The 15,317-nt window shown below is 46.0% G+C and overlaps 1 protein-coding gene across 1 annotated transcript in view; it reads right to left on the reverse strand.

Moving 5' to 3' along the window:
• The window catches only part of LOC119450778 (uncharacterized), a 164,832-nt gene that overhangs the window by 33,176 nt on the left and 116,339 nt on the right, over positions 1 to 15,317 (reverse strand). The window contains exon 8 of the mRNA XM_037714279.2: positions 4,416 to 4,560. Within this exon, the coding sequence (XP_037570207.1) occupies positions 4,416 to 4,560 (145 nt within the window). The remainder of the gene's footprint in view (positions 1 to 4,415; positions 4,561 to 15,317) is intronic.

Genomic DNA, 15,317 nt, shown 5'->3' on the forward strand with positions numbered 1-15,317 from the left:
GCTCGAAGGAAACCCTTGCAAACAGGGTCCTGTGTTTTGTGCTTCACGGCATCGCTAGCTCCTACAGAATTCCCTGCTCGTACTATTTCACTAAGCAACTTAGTGGGAGAGACCTGTTTGCATGGACTAAGGAAGTGATCAACGCTGTTGAGTCGTGCGGATTTTTGATTGTGCGCATTGTGACGGACAATTATTCCGCCAATACTACAATGTTTAAGCTGATGGGAAATGGCTGCCTATCGACTGTAGTGGAGCATCCACATGATGACAATCGGGTGATCTTCCTAAGCTTCGACCCATGTCACGTACTAAAAAACGTTCGGAGTCAATTTCTTGAACGAGAACTGACAGACGGCGTAGGGGACATCTCTGGCATATTTGTCCAAAAGCTGTACGAGCACCAGAAGGACATGACAGTCAAACTGGCAAGAAACCTAACCAAGAAACATGTCTACCCTACAAACCTGGAGAAGATGAATGTCCTTCGGGCAGTGCAAACATTCTCTCCACAAGTAATTGCAGCTATTGAGCACCTCCAAGAAAACACAGGCGGTGACTCTACCCTCTACGTGTTCAGCAAAGCAAGTTCAACCATTCACTTTATGAAGACAATCAAACGATGGTTCGATATCCATGATACCACGTATGCCGGCAGCGGCCAAAAGAGCCCGATATCAAATACAGACGACCCTCGGCTGCTGTGGCTTGCAAACGAGTTCACCAGCTACATAGAAGGCATCCAGGAAAACTCGAAAGCACGGGGAAAGGATGGTTTCACTTGTGAGACATTTGAAGCCTTGCGCTTTACGACGAAGTCTACAGTCGAAACTGCACGTTTTCTTCTGCGGAATGGTGTCAACTGCGTCCTTACGCGGAAGCTGAACAGCGACCCCATTGAGGCCATCTTTGGAAGAATAAGATTCATGTGCGGAGGAAATGACATGCTCGACGCAAGGGCAGTGACGACTGCGCTTGATCACATTATCAAGTCTGAGACCTCAATTGGCAAGAAGCTCACAATACCTTGTGGTGATGCCGAAGAGCTGGCTGCAGCGCTACCACAGTCTCTGACTGAGGAGTTGAATGACCTTGCGGAATATCCAGACACCCCATCACCCTCTGTCACGTACTCTGGTTTGGTTTATGTCGCTGGATACATCGCCAAGCTAATAAGTGACTTTGAGTGTGACGCTTGTTCAATTCTCCTTGAAACGCACGAGAGAAGTGATCCTCTGTACACGCTTCTACAAAGCCAAGATTTTAGCAGGCTGCACTATCCAAAAGCCGAGCTTGTGGCACTGTTGGACAAAATTGTGTGCTTTTTTGAGAAAGCTATCCTGCACCTTCCACGGACAAATGTGCTGGAAGTACTACGAATCCTCATTCAGCCACATCTTGAAAACTCGCCGCTGCTACGTTGTCCGGAAGGCGTCGACAACAGCCACCCGATAAGGTCTGCCGGCTTGATTTCCGAGAAGTTTGTCAGAATACTTCTGATCAACTACACCCAGAAGATAACCGACAAGAACGAGAAGTCAATAACTTATGCGCACAAGCCATCCAGGAAACACTTTAGGCTTTGAATTTGTGTCCCAGGTGGGAGTTATTTCAGCAAGAAGTGATGTGCTCGACATGACCGTTTTCAAATAATGCGGTATTAGTGAAGGAAATGCTCAGTTTGTTTTTAGTTTCATCGTAAATAAATACTTGTTTTCACCGAATGTGCAGCACCATCCCTTAATTGTTTTTAATGTGAGTGGTGCTCAAACAAAATACCAGCACTACGGCTTCAGAGCTATGACGCAAATCCAAGCCTGGCGTTTCGTTCTGTGCAAACACTGCACGTTGCGCGGAAATTTATTTGCCGACTCAGACCCATTACTAGGCAAGACAAAACTGCGCGGTGGTTCTATAGGAATAAGGGTCAGAAAGTTTTTATCAGTGCATGGCACTTCCAAATAATGCGAGCATGCACGGCCGAGAGGGGAGCGAGCGCACGCTCGCCTTCAGTTCGCGCCGACGGCGCCGGCGGCAGCAGTAGGGTCGCAGCGCCACCACGGGTGCGCGGCGTGAGGGGGAAACAGCCGCAATGAGAAGGCCGTAAGAAGGAAAGCGCGCGCGCCTCTCCAGTCCGGCCGTGCTGCAGGAAAGCGCACCCGCGCCTCCCTAGACACGGAGCGGCTCCTGGTGGCTGGAGTCCCAGACGAGGGCCGCTGCCTCGACCTTGAGCGGCTCTGAAACCGCGAGCGCCTCTTGAGGCTTTTGTGGGGGGCGCTCGCCAGCTGCGCCGGCTCGGCTGCCGCCGTCGCTAGCTCCGCCTTGGCTTTCCTGTCGTCGAACACGCACCACGTAGGGAAGCTGGTGCCGTTGTCTGCATTGTTTATCCGCCGTCAGGTGTCGACCACCTCAAAGTTGGCAACAAGGCACACAGTTATGATCCTCTTCGGTGCTCCGAGCCCCACATCCTCAGCTTTCAAGATAATCGGGCGCCGGACAAACATCCGCCTGATATCCATGCTTGCCATACACTTAGCATGTATTCACCTGCTTTCGATACAGGAAACACCAGACCAGGGTTGGGCCATATTAGACAAAATTTGGCACTCTTTAGCCGTCGAAAACAATGATAACAGATCCTGTATTCTTGATTCCTTTGACCGCCATAGCCAGCGGATTGTGATCATTGCCGATGTTCCGCTCAAGTGCCGCAGAGCCATCGATAATGTCCACATTGCGAATGACTCCTTTACACGTAGTGTGTGAGGCCGTCTCATACGCACTCACTTCCAAATCTTTGTCCGCCACTCTGATTGACCTGAGTCCCACATACTAGCCACCAAGATATTTTGCACAATGTTATGGCAGGTAACATCTTCCTGAGTCTGCTCAGTACTGAGGCCTGCCGCCTCTACGATAGCCCTGCCCACCGTTAGAGGGCTAACTTTCTCAAAATTCAATCCAACCCGCGGGCGAATGACTATTTTGATGTGTTCTTCTGGCATCGGTGGCATGCGCGATACCTTCACAATGCGATTCTTGATTACCAAGACTCCGCGCCATTTACCTGCGCCCCTTCATTCAGGCATCTTGCTTCGTGTACTGCCATCACCTAATCCAGCCTTCGTGATAACTCTAGATTTCCGGCTGGACACTGTCCGCCATCCCAGGTCTTTAGTAAAGTCCTTCGCCAGGATCATTTCCCCTTCGACTTGCATTGCTGCCATGCCGGACGCTCGCGTCCCGCCGCGCTAGGTCTACAAGATGCTAGCTCTTGTCCAGCGTGGCATGAGCACAAAAGTTCCAATAATGTCCAAAAGAAGGGTGGCCCACCTCAAAGTCTGGTATCCGCCGAATCCTCTTGTCTTCACAGGTTCGATGATATCAAATTTGCGCCACAAAATCATTAAAAAACCCGCGGAAACGTTCAGAAAAGACGGAGCCGATGCGAGTGCGTCCGCTCACTTCAACGCTTCACCGGCATTCTCATGCCGCGTTGCTGCCACTACAATTTTTTTCTCTCTCTATCTCACTCTCTTTTCCTCTCCCGAGCATGTATTGCGCGCGCCGCGCGCATGCTCTCCTTCCCTTTCCTTAACGTCCCTTGTCAATCAACATGTGCACGGCACGGAGAGGAGGCGAGGCACACGCCGCTCCGCGAGGTTGTTGCTAGGCAACGCAGTGACGTCATAGCTCCACGAGGTTTCACGACAGCAGGCGCCACTTTTTACGGTTAACTAGAACAGCTTCGCTGTTAAAAACCACGTCACTTTATCAATGTTGCATGCCCCTATAATCAATCGCTCATACCCCCGCAAGCAAGCAAAAAATGCGAACAGTGCATATTTTCATTGAAATCACTCATACAACACAGAACAGCATACGTTTCAATCCCCTGCTGAGAGGATGCACGTTAAAGTCGAAGCGAAAATTCGTTGGCGCGGCTCCTCTATACGAGCGCGCGAAGACGCAGCTAAGCGTAGAAAACGAGCCGAAGAAGCCTAACTGCAAAAACAGCAAAGCAACGATGCGAGACGGCGAGTTACCAGGCGTGCAGCTGGATTTCGCCTTCACGTTTTACAGAAGTGTGACATGCTGCCGAACTTTCGTAATAATAAGGTATAAGTTGATTAACATTTCATTATTTGTATAGCAAAGTTCTCTAAATGTCTTGAAATAAAGTTCATGGCCGACTTGGGAACTAGGCGTGAAATATGTAATTAGGCACAATACAAAAATAGTGTGACGTCCACACAAAAGCGAACAACATGTATTTGGTCATGCGGTTCTACAGTTCTGTGGCATATTTTTTTAACTTGGCTAAACTTAGCTACGACACATTGTATATGCGCTCATATTCTTGAGCAAACGCTTACAAGGGATGAAAAGTGCGCAGCTATTGGCAACAGTGTGCCTACCTGACCTACACCAGCCCTCTTCGTCGAAGAGCTCAGCGGTTTCCTTTGGTCGCTTGTAATAGCCGCTCACCATAGTCAATGAGATGTAGCAGATCTCGCCGGTCTGGTGGGGACCCAGATGTCGCCGCGTGTGCACATCCACAACCTGGGAATGCAGAACTCTTTTTGTTGTTTGGAATATGTGAAAGCAAAGTAAAAGGACATTATTTATATATATGCTGGAAAAGTGACCTTGGTGCCATATAGCAGGCCACGATAAGCAGAATACGATAGTGAAAGTATGTCCCAGATAATTAAGGGTAAAACCTAACATGTGAATAGCCTAACTGTATTTAGGTATGCTATGTGTAAAAAGTACGAGCCAGTGTCAGTGATGCAATTTGTTTTAAAGATAGGGCATGCAGCAACAACTACTTTTCAGCCAATTATATGTAGCTGTCAACTGACGAAGTTAGTGGCTTCGTGGGGCTATTTAACGGTGCTGCTTAGAACACACCAAATTCTTTTGTATGATGCACCAAAATTGATTCAACGAGGAAAGGATGGTAAAGAACAGATGAGTTTGAAATGTTGTCGTTATTTGAATTAGTTGCATTTAGTGAAAAGCAACAATTTTAAGAGCTCAAAAATAGAGCAGAGCACTACACCCAAATGTAGAGCAGATACGCAACAATTAAGTCTAACATATTCACAGAGTAATGAAACCGTCGGAAAACCAATAACAAGACTCCCACGCTATACAGAGAATATTGCTACGGAGTAGCGGGACTTAGTGTTGAAGACATGCTGACTATAAGCAAATAAGACGACTTGGTGAGAAGAACGTGCGGCTGGTTGGGGCAACCATCTTATGTATGCAGCGTCGCCGCGGTATTTAAATGCCCTGTAAATACACATACGCTTCACCAATTGTGCCCCGTGCCATTTTGGTAGAGGTGCGGGGTTGCCGAAAGGGACCAGGGAGCTCCGCAGCGGTGATCGCCTCGTTATTAAGACCATGACGGAGGAAGCGGGGCCTGCGCCTTTATCCGAAAAATCCAACAACGTTCTGTGGCACCGATAACGTTGACAATACCAGGAATCTGGGACATCGCCGAACAGCGCCTCTAGCGGCCGCCTCTGAAAACATGCGCATTTTCTATGGGAGGGCGTCGTTTTTCCCAAATAACTAATCATAGAAGCCATTTTTCAAAATATTACCGTGGAAATAGGCTCTAGGAGCTTAGCCAGACATCTCATGCAAGCGGTATCATTACTTACGACAGAAAACCCGTTCCAAATTGCGGGCGAAGTTCGAAGTATGGGAGCCTATGGAAAAGGCCAAATTTTGGAGGCTTTTTTTGGCCAGTAAAAAGAAATTTGCGATGAGCCTATTGCATCGATCGACGTATTATTGGGGATTTATCAACTTCAATGACTCGGCTTTCAGCTAGTTGCAGCAGCAGCTCTTGAAATGGCAAAAAAGTCGTTCCAAAATCGCAGTTTTCATAACAAGGTCGCAGAATTTATTGTGGTACGTATATAAACCTAGTTTTTGCCTCCGGCAGCACTCAAACCGATAGCAGAGCGTTCTGCGCGACCACCGATTAGGATCGCTGATACCACGATTGGCAGTTCGCAGGTTCGAAGCCAGCGGCGCCGCTATTTTTTTTATCACTTTGTCGCTGCTTAGTTTGGCCGTTTCCCGACAGATGGCATATTCCGAAACGCAGGTCATTTAGTTGCGGTTCTTGTTTCGTTTCTTTCTACTGTACCAACGTCTTCCTAAAAAAAATAGCTGGCTGGTTTTGTGAACATGCGAACGTGCTTCCAAACTTCTTTTGCACTTTAGGTGTAATGTATTTTAGACAATAAACCCAACTTTGTGTTTTCAAAGTTGATTTCTTTCTTAAGGCAAACATTTATGAAGACATTACTAAGAAATATTTTTGCCTATTCAGCTATGTCATGGAAAGGCGTGTTTGTGCGACTTTTGTTCAGCCTGAAACGTACCACAAAAATCAATAGCTTCCCGTGAGTGCAATTAAAAGACACAGAAGTAGAAAACTTGGCTGCAGCCCCAGACGTAGTATTCTTACAAAGGAATACAGAAGCTATTTGACTGATTATATTTGCATTATATCAAAGCAGAATTTTTGCGTACCGGATCTTCGGTGCAAATGAAGGCTGTCCGAATTATTTAACAAGCTTTTTTGCTTAGTACTAACCAATACCTCGAAACAAACATTCTATCCTCAATATGCAGCGCACGTGTCTTATCATTTGAACCATTCCCATATACCTTCACGAAATTCCCGAAATACTAAAGGTCTTCATATCCTTTTACCACGACGTACGCAGAGGAGTATTGGAAATAATGCGAAAAGACACCGGGGCGTGTTAATGTAGTTTGTCGTGTAAAAATAGAGAACTATTCCAATCACAGACCACATCCTTTTTGAGTTATGCCCACAAAGCGTTGCAAGAAGACATTTTTTTTCGGCTAGAATCACCAAAGTTACTATGGCATTCTGCTGTTCTGTTCTTAACTAACTCTATTGCTGAATCAGATTGCAGCACCATGATATACTTACTGGTATAATTCTTCAGTAATTCTGTAAGAATTTTCTCCTACGCTAAATTTAACGTGTTTGGACAATTGAAGAAACATGAGAAAGGACCGTGAGGCTTGCAGAAATGTTCCCTTATTAGAATCGTTTATCACCCATATCGGTACGGTGGTATTGTCATGATCACTCCAGCGTCCACGGACACCATTTATCACTTTACTGCCTGTAAAAAAATACAAAAGTGTCGTTCCTTGTGCGTGAGTAGCACAGTCGCAGCTGATCCTTTAATATGGGCCCACTAAGCTACACCTTCCCTTTTCTGCCATGGTGCCACAAGAGATGTCAATTTCACCCTTGAATTTCTCCCTTTCAGTTTGCTAGAAAGTATAGGTACGTACACAAGACCAACAGGCGAAGTTTTGAAGTAGTCCTGAGATTTTAGTAAAATTTCATAGGCAATGTTATTATCCTTTATTTGTTTACATATTTATTACACCTGATTGGTGATAATAATGACGTGCTACATAATAGTTCAGTTCTTCTACTTAATAAATCATGTCTGAGTCTGCTGTCCTGAAAATTAACCAGGTGTAAGCACTGCATGACGTTGGCTGGAAGGCCATTCATTAAAAAAATTGTGTGCAGAATAAAGAAAATGCAGGCGTTCAATCGCACAGTGCCGACAAAATTTTACGCGGCCGAGGTTCTGCGAATAAGTTCATTTTCAACGCAGCTATCCCGCAGCCAGTAAAACTATGCAAAACTTTTGTTTTGTTTACTCTAGACCAGTATACGCTGTAAATCCGAATACTACGATGCGTGACTAAGGCGTAGAAATATAAATATTTTTTCACCTTCCGGGGTACGAAAGCTTGTGACGCTGACTATACGTTCTGAAGGCGAGGTTGCTTTTTAGCTTATTCGTGATGACAAGCGCCGAGCTCTTGGTGATGGGATATTGGAGCGTAGAATTGTAGAACTTGTGCAAGCTCAGGCGACTTCAGGACGCAAACCTAGTGATTGAAGCTCAGAAGGAGGAATAAACATTTATTGTAGAGCCAGCACTTTATGATGGCCGGGCCTAAGCCTCCCATGAGGGGACGTCGAGGGCTTGCCTCGCCGCCGCCTCACGGGCGTGCTGGGTCGCCCAGGTTTGGTCGTCGAGGGCGGAGCTCCGCAGAGCCTCACGCAACCTCGACGAGGGGGTCGTGGTGTTAATGTATGTGTACAGTGCTGTGCACTCCCACAGCACATGCGGAAGCGTAGCCGGGTGAGTGCCACAGTACCGGCAGTTGGGTGTACTGTAGAGTTCAGGGAATATAAGGTGGAGGCGGGCGAGTGAAGGGTACGTATTTGTTTGTAGCAGACGCAGGGTGGTAGCCTGCGCCCAGCTGAATTTGGGGTGAGGTGGGGGGAAAGATCGGCACAGCATGCGTTTAGTTTATTAACACTGATCATAGATGAATAGTCAGAGTAAATGAATGTTACTGTCTAATTCTGGACAGACTCGAGTGTAATACATACGTTCTAGATCACTGTAGGTTCCATACTAATTCCATACTACGCATTCTTATTCGAATTTTGGCCTGTCTTAAGCCTACCGAGTCTTAAGTAATCAAAATAGGTAGGAAATTGCTTCTTGGGATATAGCCGAGGCCATGGTAGATGTGATTAGTAATGCGCTATATGTGAGTAGGCTGACTGGGATTATTACATGAAGTGCGCCAACGTACCTACGTAAAGCCATGGTGGAAATTATGGAGCCCTTTATTGTAAATATATTGAAGTCATGTGAGAGTGTCTCTGGTAAAAAGTTATAAGTTATATGAGGACTGATTAGCCTTCTGTTAAGCCGTTAAGAAAAATGCCATGTACGAAGTGCTATTGTGGTTAAAATTACAACGTCATCAGCGCTTCCAAAAGAAAGTGACTGTACAAGTCCATTTTTCTCGGGCGTTCATGTCACCTAGGTACCACCGCCTGACCCAAGACCTTTATGTTTTAAAATCTGCCCCGATGACGTAAGTTACGTTGCGGAAAAAAATAAATACCCTTTCTAAAGAATGAACCATAACAGCTTCCCGACAAAGCGCAGTACGTTGCTGCAAGTCGTCATTTGTGATAACGATAAGAGCGCAGCCCGTCGTTAAAAATGACTTGTCACTTCCCGGTTTTTCTTTTTTGCTCAAGGATGCAAATGACCCGCACAAGGGTAATCCCTCCCTTCGCATGATGCTTGCGACCTTTCTGGTTCTGGACAAGCGCGTTGTTTGTGTATATTTCAGGCGCTTGGCATCGAAAGGCTTAAACCTTTAAACAGCGAAAGGCTGTCACAGTCGCTTCGGTAGCTGCACGGAAAGCGCGGACAATCAGTCTACTTTCAGCACACGCGCTCTCAACCAAGACATATTTGCGAGAAAGGGGCTCCTATATTACCCATAGCGAGAAATGTATCCACAAATTACACCTCATTATGCCGATGTGTTTATGAGCCGCACTCTGGGCCTGTATACCGTGTTATGACAAAAAATATAGTTTATGCAGTGTCAGTAGCCTAAACATAAAACAGGAAATTGAAGTCATCACATCAACTATTATATATCATAATTTGAAAGAAATAAAACTGAAACTGTACTTCATAATACTCGCACTGCAAACTTTTATGCATGTGATTCATTTCAATTTCCTATCTGTTCCAGGGTAGAAATATGCTGTTCAGTTGGTAAACACAGATTATTTTGCAAAATTTGCTAAGAATTTTTGCCTCCAACATATGTCCCTATTGGTCATGCACATTTCTATCTATCAAATATAGGGTCGAAACATCACAAAGTTGAATTGTGAATCATTTAAAAGTTAAACTGGCTTCTCCATATAGGGGAAATGCCGTAGGAAATTGAGAATGTAATAATACACAATCATTTGGTTGCATAAACTTCCTAGCTATAGGCATGTAATGAAAAGCTCAAATGTATTACACGGCTTTGTCTTTTCGCAGCAATTTCATTCACTGGATTTATAAAGCAATGTACGTTTTTTTTTTATTTTAGCGCGTGAGTCCAAAAACACATAGCAACTTATTTACCAAAGCGATATAAGTTTCAAAAGCTTGTTAATTAGTTTGTCATTTGAGCAAATAAAACGAGAGACTTTCATGCACAGACAAAATAAGCGGCTAAGAGGAACAACTGACTAGTTATTTCAGAAGAATAACTAAGTTTAGCTATGTAGTGTTAAACTATGTAGCTTTAAATAATGCGCATATTTTAGACATCGCCGGATAGGGGCCATTGGAGATCGCTGGGCGAGGCGTTCGTCTTGCCATGGACATAAATATAGTCTGATGATGATGATGAAACATTGCCGGAGGTGACCACCTCTCATCCAAGAAATATTTTTTACAGTTTAATCATTTATTTATTTGCGCCGTCAGCACTCGAAGGCATTACGGAAGGAAGTGGGTTGAGCAGGCTAAACAAATAATGCAATGATTAAAAAGTAAGTTTATAATCATGTAATTTTAGCTGGTGGTACGTGGAAAAAAGTTCAGTGCGCACGACGAAGGCAGCTTTACAATTATACCATATTACCTGACCTTACAAAGAATTTAAAAGGAACATAGAAAGTAATTAACAAATTCAGACTACACAACGTACGGTAGTTGATGTTGCATGAAACTTACGTTTATTTGTACTCTTTTTGATTTATTTGGGGAGGCGATACCATTCAAGAGCTGTGTGAGGCCAGAAAGAGCTGAAGGAAGTTAATGTGACTAAATCTGATACGTATTTTGTACAGCTGGTCAATACGATGCCATATATATGGTGACGGAGATACAGTCGTAGGCGGATATATCAAGCCAACTTATAACGAAGTATTCTGTATATCGAACAGCTGTAAAATCCCCTTGAAAATTCCATGCAAATGTATCGGGCTGGTGCACGCGTATAGAGAACGCTCGTTCACCAGCACATTCGATATATCGAACGCGGCGCCACGCAGAAGACCTCATAGTGCACTCCTTTGTACAGTTTGAGGTGTTCTGGCACCTGGAGGTGGAGAAGAGATAGTGCAGTCAGTTGAGCCCCGTCAGGCTGTTCAGCTAGCCCTCATGCTACCTCGGACGTCAACATTCCTTCTATCCGATTTTGGAGGCGTCGTAGTGTCGGTTGAGTGCCTATTCACGAGTTTATTTTCCGCAAGCGATGGCCGCTACAAGTGTAAAGAAAGAATCAGCTTGGATTTTTCAATGAAGTTGAAAGTGAACCAGCATTTCTTTTTTTTTGCGGGTAAATAAAGTGTACTTGCTTTAACCCATGTTGCGTGCAGTAAGTTAGCGGCTCTCAGATGCACTAACCGGTAAGCCACCGCTTACCTGAGGGCCTATTATTTTATATACCGAATTACCTATATAACGAACTTCTTGTGATCCCCTTCAGATTCGATATATCCGGGTTCGACTGTATCAGTTTACGGGTTACAAATTCAACTTTAGCTTTATTTGGGGTTAGAGTAGCTATTCGATCATAAGTTGAACATATAAAACGAGTGGAGTAAATTTGAGTTCTAATGAGGTAATAAATACAATGGAATTTCACACAGATGTATACTCAAATTTTGTTCCTATTAGTGTTTTCTATAGTAACATGAGAGAGGATGGTGGCATTATAACTGTACAGGAGCCAATAACCCAACGTTCGATCCGCAGTGTTACTAATGTCGATATGCCAGGTAAGATTAGCGGTACTATGAACACGTGAATACTTTTATGAATATACAGGCTGTAATCATACCCGTGTCACACGGGCGTTTGGAAGGCCTTCCAACCGATAGTCAGTTGACTCAAAGGTCAAGTTCGAGCTGCTACACGTGCGGTTTCGAAGGCCGCCGAGTCAATAGTCTATCGAGTCAACGGAGCACCCTACAACTCTATTGAAATCTGGATGGCCTTTGAGCAACGGAAGCGGAAACTGCGCGAACATGCCGTCTCGTTCACAGTGTGCTCGTACTCACGGTTAGAAAGAACAAATCCAACCAAAATGCTCTAAAAATACTATAAATGAGTGTTATTAATTATTCAATAAACTATTTTCGCCACTTCATATGTGCGAACTGCACATACTCTCGACAACAGCGACGTGCTTGTGTTCATTCCTTCCTCCATGTTGTCTAGTACACTCTCCCTCTACTCCATGTGTTGCCGGATTCCGTCATATCGCTGCCATTTCGCAACATAAAATAAATTATAGCGTTTTTAAGTGGTTTTAATGTTCTTTAACTGTTGGTTACAGGAAAACGAAAATAAAGGTCCGCAGCGCCACACAATTTTGCGAGAAACGCCTGAACCACTCAACGGCCTTTCAAAAGTGCCGTGTAGCTGCGCGACAACTCCTTCGAGTCGATAGAGTTGTGGCGTTTCGAAGGCCGTCGACTGGAAGGCCTTCCAAATGTACACGTGTGGCACAGGTATAAAAGTCGAAGAGTTGTTTTGAATGGGAGTTGCTCAGATGATGTTGCTGCTACGTCTGGTGTGCCGCAAGGCTCCGTGTTGGGGCCGATTGCTTTCCACTTTTTTAATGCGAAAGCATTATATGCCCCATTACGCGAAAACCCGTAGTTGTAGTCGGCGGCGTGACCGAATGACGCTACCAAAAATGGCCGACGGCAAAGAGTAAAAACGCGTGAAAAATGCTCGAATTGATGACAAATTTAGCAGGCAGGATCATGTAAACAAAGTAAACTAATCCCTTTGAAAAGAAAAATAGGTAAATTTTGATCTGGGCGGGAATCAAAACCGGGCCTGCGGGGCGCGGAGGAGACCCGACTTTGTCCCCTACGACCGGATAAACTCATCCTAGCCAACTCATCCTAGCTCTACTCGCAACTCCCGCTCCACCGCTACTCCAAATTCCGTCGCTGCCGAAAATGTATACAGCCATCTACGCCTCAAGCTCTGGCGAGGAGCCGGCCCCGGCCACCCCAACTCTCTGCCCTACGCCACCCCAAGCTACCCATTAACGATCATAAAATCATCCTCCGTCCCCGTGGCGGCCTCAACCTTCGGACCGTGAACGGCGTTGCGCTTCGCGATGGGATTCTGCAAGCAGCCCGCCTCGGACACCAAGAGGCCAAGCCAGACACCGTAATCATCAACACCCTCCAACACGTCGTCCTCATCAACACTCCCGACCCACAACGCGGACACCACTACCTCGAACAAGACTTTTCGAACAAGACTGGGTGCCCAAGCACATCTACTACTCCTCTGTACTATATAGGTGCTACATCTGAAACAGCCTGAAACCGTAGCCATCTCCTGAAACAGACCTCCAACCGTACCAAGCCTATGGCCTGATCCCACTCCTGGACCGGACTCAGGCAACCTCCAGTTCCAGTACCCCAAAAACCACCTGCACAGGAACCCGGCCGCCACACCAGTGAGGTGAGCTGGGCAGACGTAGTCTGCCAGGACTCCGCCAACCCCCTCTAGAAAATGTTGCATGTCCGCGCACAGCTCGCCTCCCTCCACAACACCAACCAGCGCCTTCAGTCGCAGCTGCATGCGTTCCTGCAGGTCCTCACCCCTACCCCGGCGACAATGATCTCGGCCGCTCGTAAACTCCCTCCCCTACAACCTTCTCCTCCTACTCGCGAACAGCCGGCCAAGAAGAGGGCTGCAACTCCCACTGCCTCCTCGGCCACACCAACATCGGCCGCGGCAACCCCGGGCCTAACCCCACAATTCGAACCACTCGTGGAGGCCAATATTCAGGCCGTGGTGCAGACGGCCATCCAAGCCTTCACCCAACAATTCTCCAACCTCACTATCCGTCCAGATGAATTTGCTCGCAAAATTGACGAGCGATTTAAGGAGCAAGATGCCCTCCACGCGACAGCCTGTGCTGCCGCGCGGCCTAAAAAAGAAGGCCAATCTCCACACCCTCTCCACTTCTCCGCTGCAAACTAGACCCTTTAGCTGTGGCACCAAATGTGTATTTATATAAAAACGTTGTGAGGCGAGAAGGTGGTAAAGACTTCCGACGCTGCTCGACGAGTTTCCCGTTCTGATCTCGTCGAAAACCTCCGAGCCGCCCCCAGAGGCCGTGGCAACAGTCACCAGCGCCGAGCGCGTTCGGTGCGAACGCGGGCAAAACGGCGACGGCGTCGACAACAGTTCTGCGCGTTGCGGGTGCTGCTGTATCTCCAAGTTTATACAGTTGATAAAACTACTATCCTTACTCCGTATAGCTCTCTACTAAGTTGCTATCGCCATTGGTGCTTCGCCTTTCGGCTGTCTCCTTGCCTGACCCCTTGTATTTATGTCCAATTGAACGCCGCGGAGCGCTCCTTCGAGTTACGAACTCGCGCCGTTAGAACGCAGGGGTGAACTTGCACGGAGGCGGAACGTGCGGAAAAAACATTTCACCGAAGCAGCGTTGTACACGTTCCTCTAAAATAGGAACGAAAGCTCGTTCCTCGTACCTTCCCAATCTTGGAACGAGTTCCCGTTACAAGATACTTTAAGGCGAATGGAACGCGTTCCAGTTACATTTCTAACATTGTAACGTGTCGTTACATTAACGTTACCTTTGATTTTTTGAAATTAAAATGTGGTGTCGGATAATATTGCGATGAAATAAAGTGTGCAATTTAAATCTCACATCAAACTAAGTATATTATAAGAATTTTAACATTGCCGGCGGCACATTATCTGGAGATAAAAAGAATCCAAAGCAACGCTCCTAGACGAATTTTTTTCATGCAGCACCGGACATACTCCAGACATGTTTAACTGCCACTTTGGTGCTCGTCTATTACAAGTGCAACACATACGGTGCTTTCCACTTCGGTCTTCAAATGCGCAGTCAGGATACTGCGCTTCAGATCTGCAAATAGAAAGTTACTCGCATGCACCAATAGAATTGAATGTCTGCGCAAGAAACCGCATCGAAAGGAACAATACTTAGGCGTTTAATGAATGCTGATCCAATATTGCAGTATGAGCGGAAAAAGAAATGTCCAGAATAGATGTTCTTAATTTAGTAAAGACCCTTGTGTAAACTGGGCAAGAGTTACATCTCGATGTTAGTGTCCGACAGGCCGCCATGGCGGAAAGAAACTACAAAAGGGAACGTCACGTGGCAATCTTGAAGCCTAGTCATTAAAAAAAATATAATGCAGAACTAGCGGACAAAAAATGCACCATAGTCACGTGACAGTCAAGCGGTAGTTCTTTGCGCCTTGCATGATGTGCTGCATACGTGCGTGCGTCGGTGCGCTTGTTTAATGCCGTGGAACGTTTACAGAAGGAACGCCGTTCCCTCTGCCGTCCCTTTGTAAAAATAACGAGTTA

The sequence above is a fragment of the Dermacentor silvarum genome, chromosome 4, assembly GCF_013339745.2.
Source record: "Dermacentor silvarum isolate Dsil-2018 chromosome 4, BIME_Dsil_1.4, whole genome shotgun sequence".
NCBI classification, from domain to species: Eukaryota; Metazoa; Arthropoda; class Arachnida; order Ixodida; family Ixodidae; genus Dermacentor; species Dermacentor silvarum.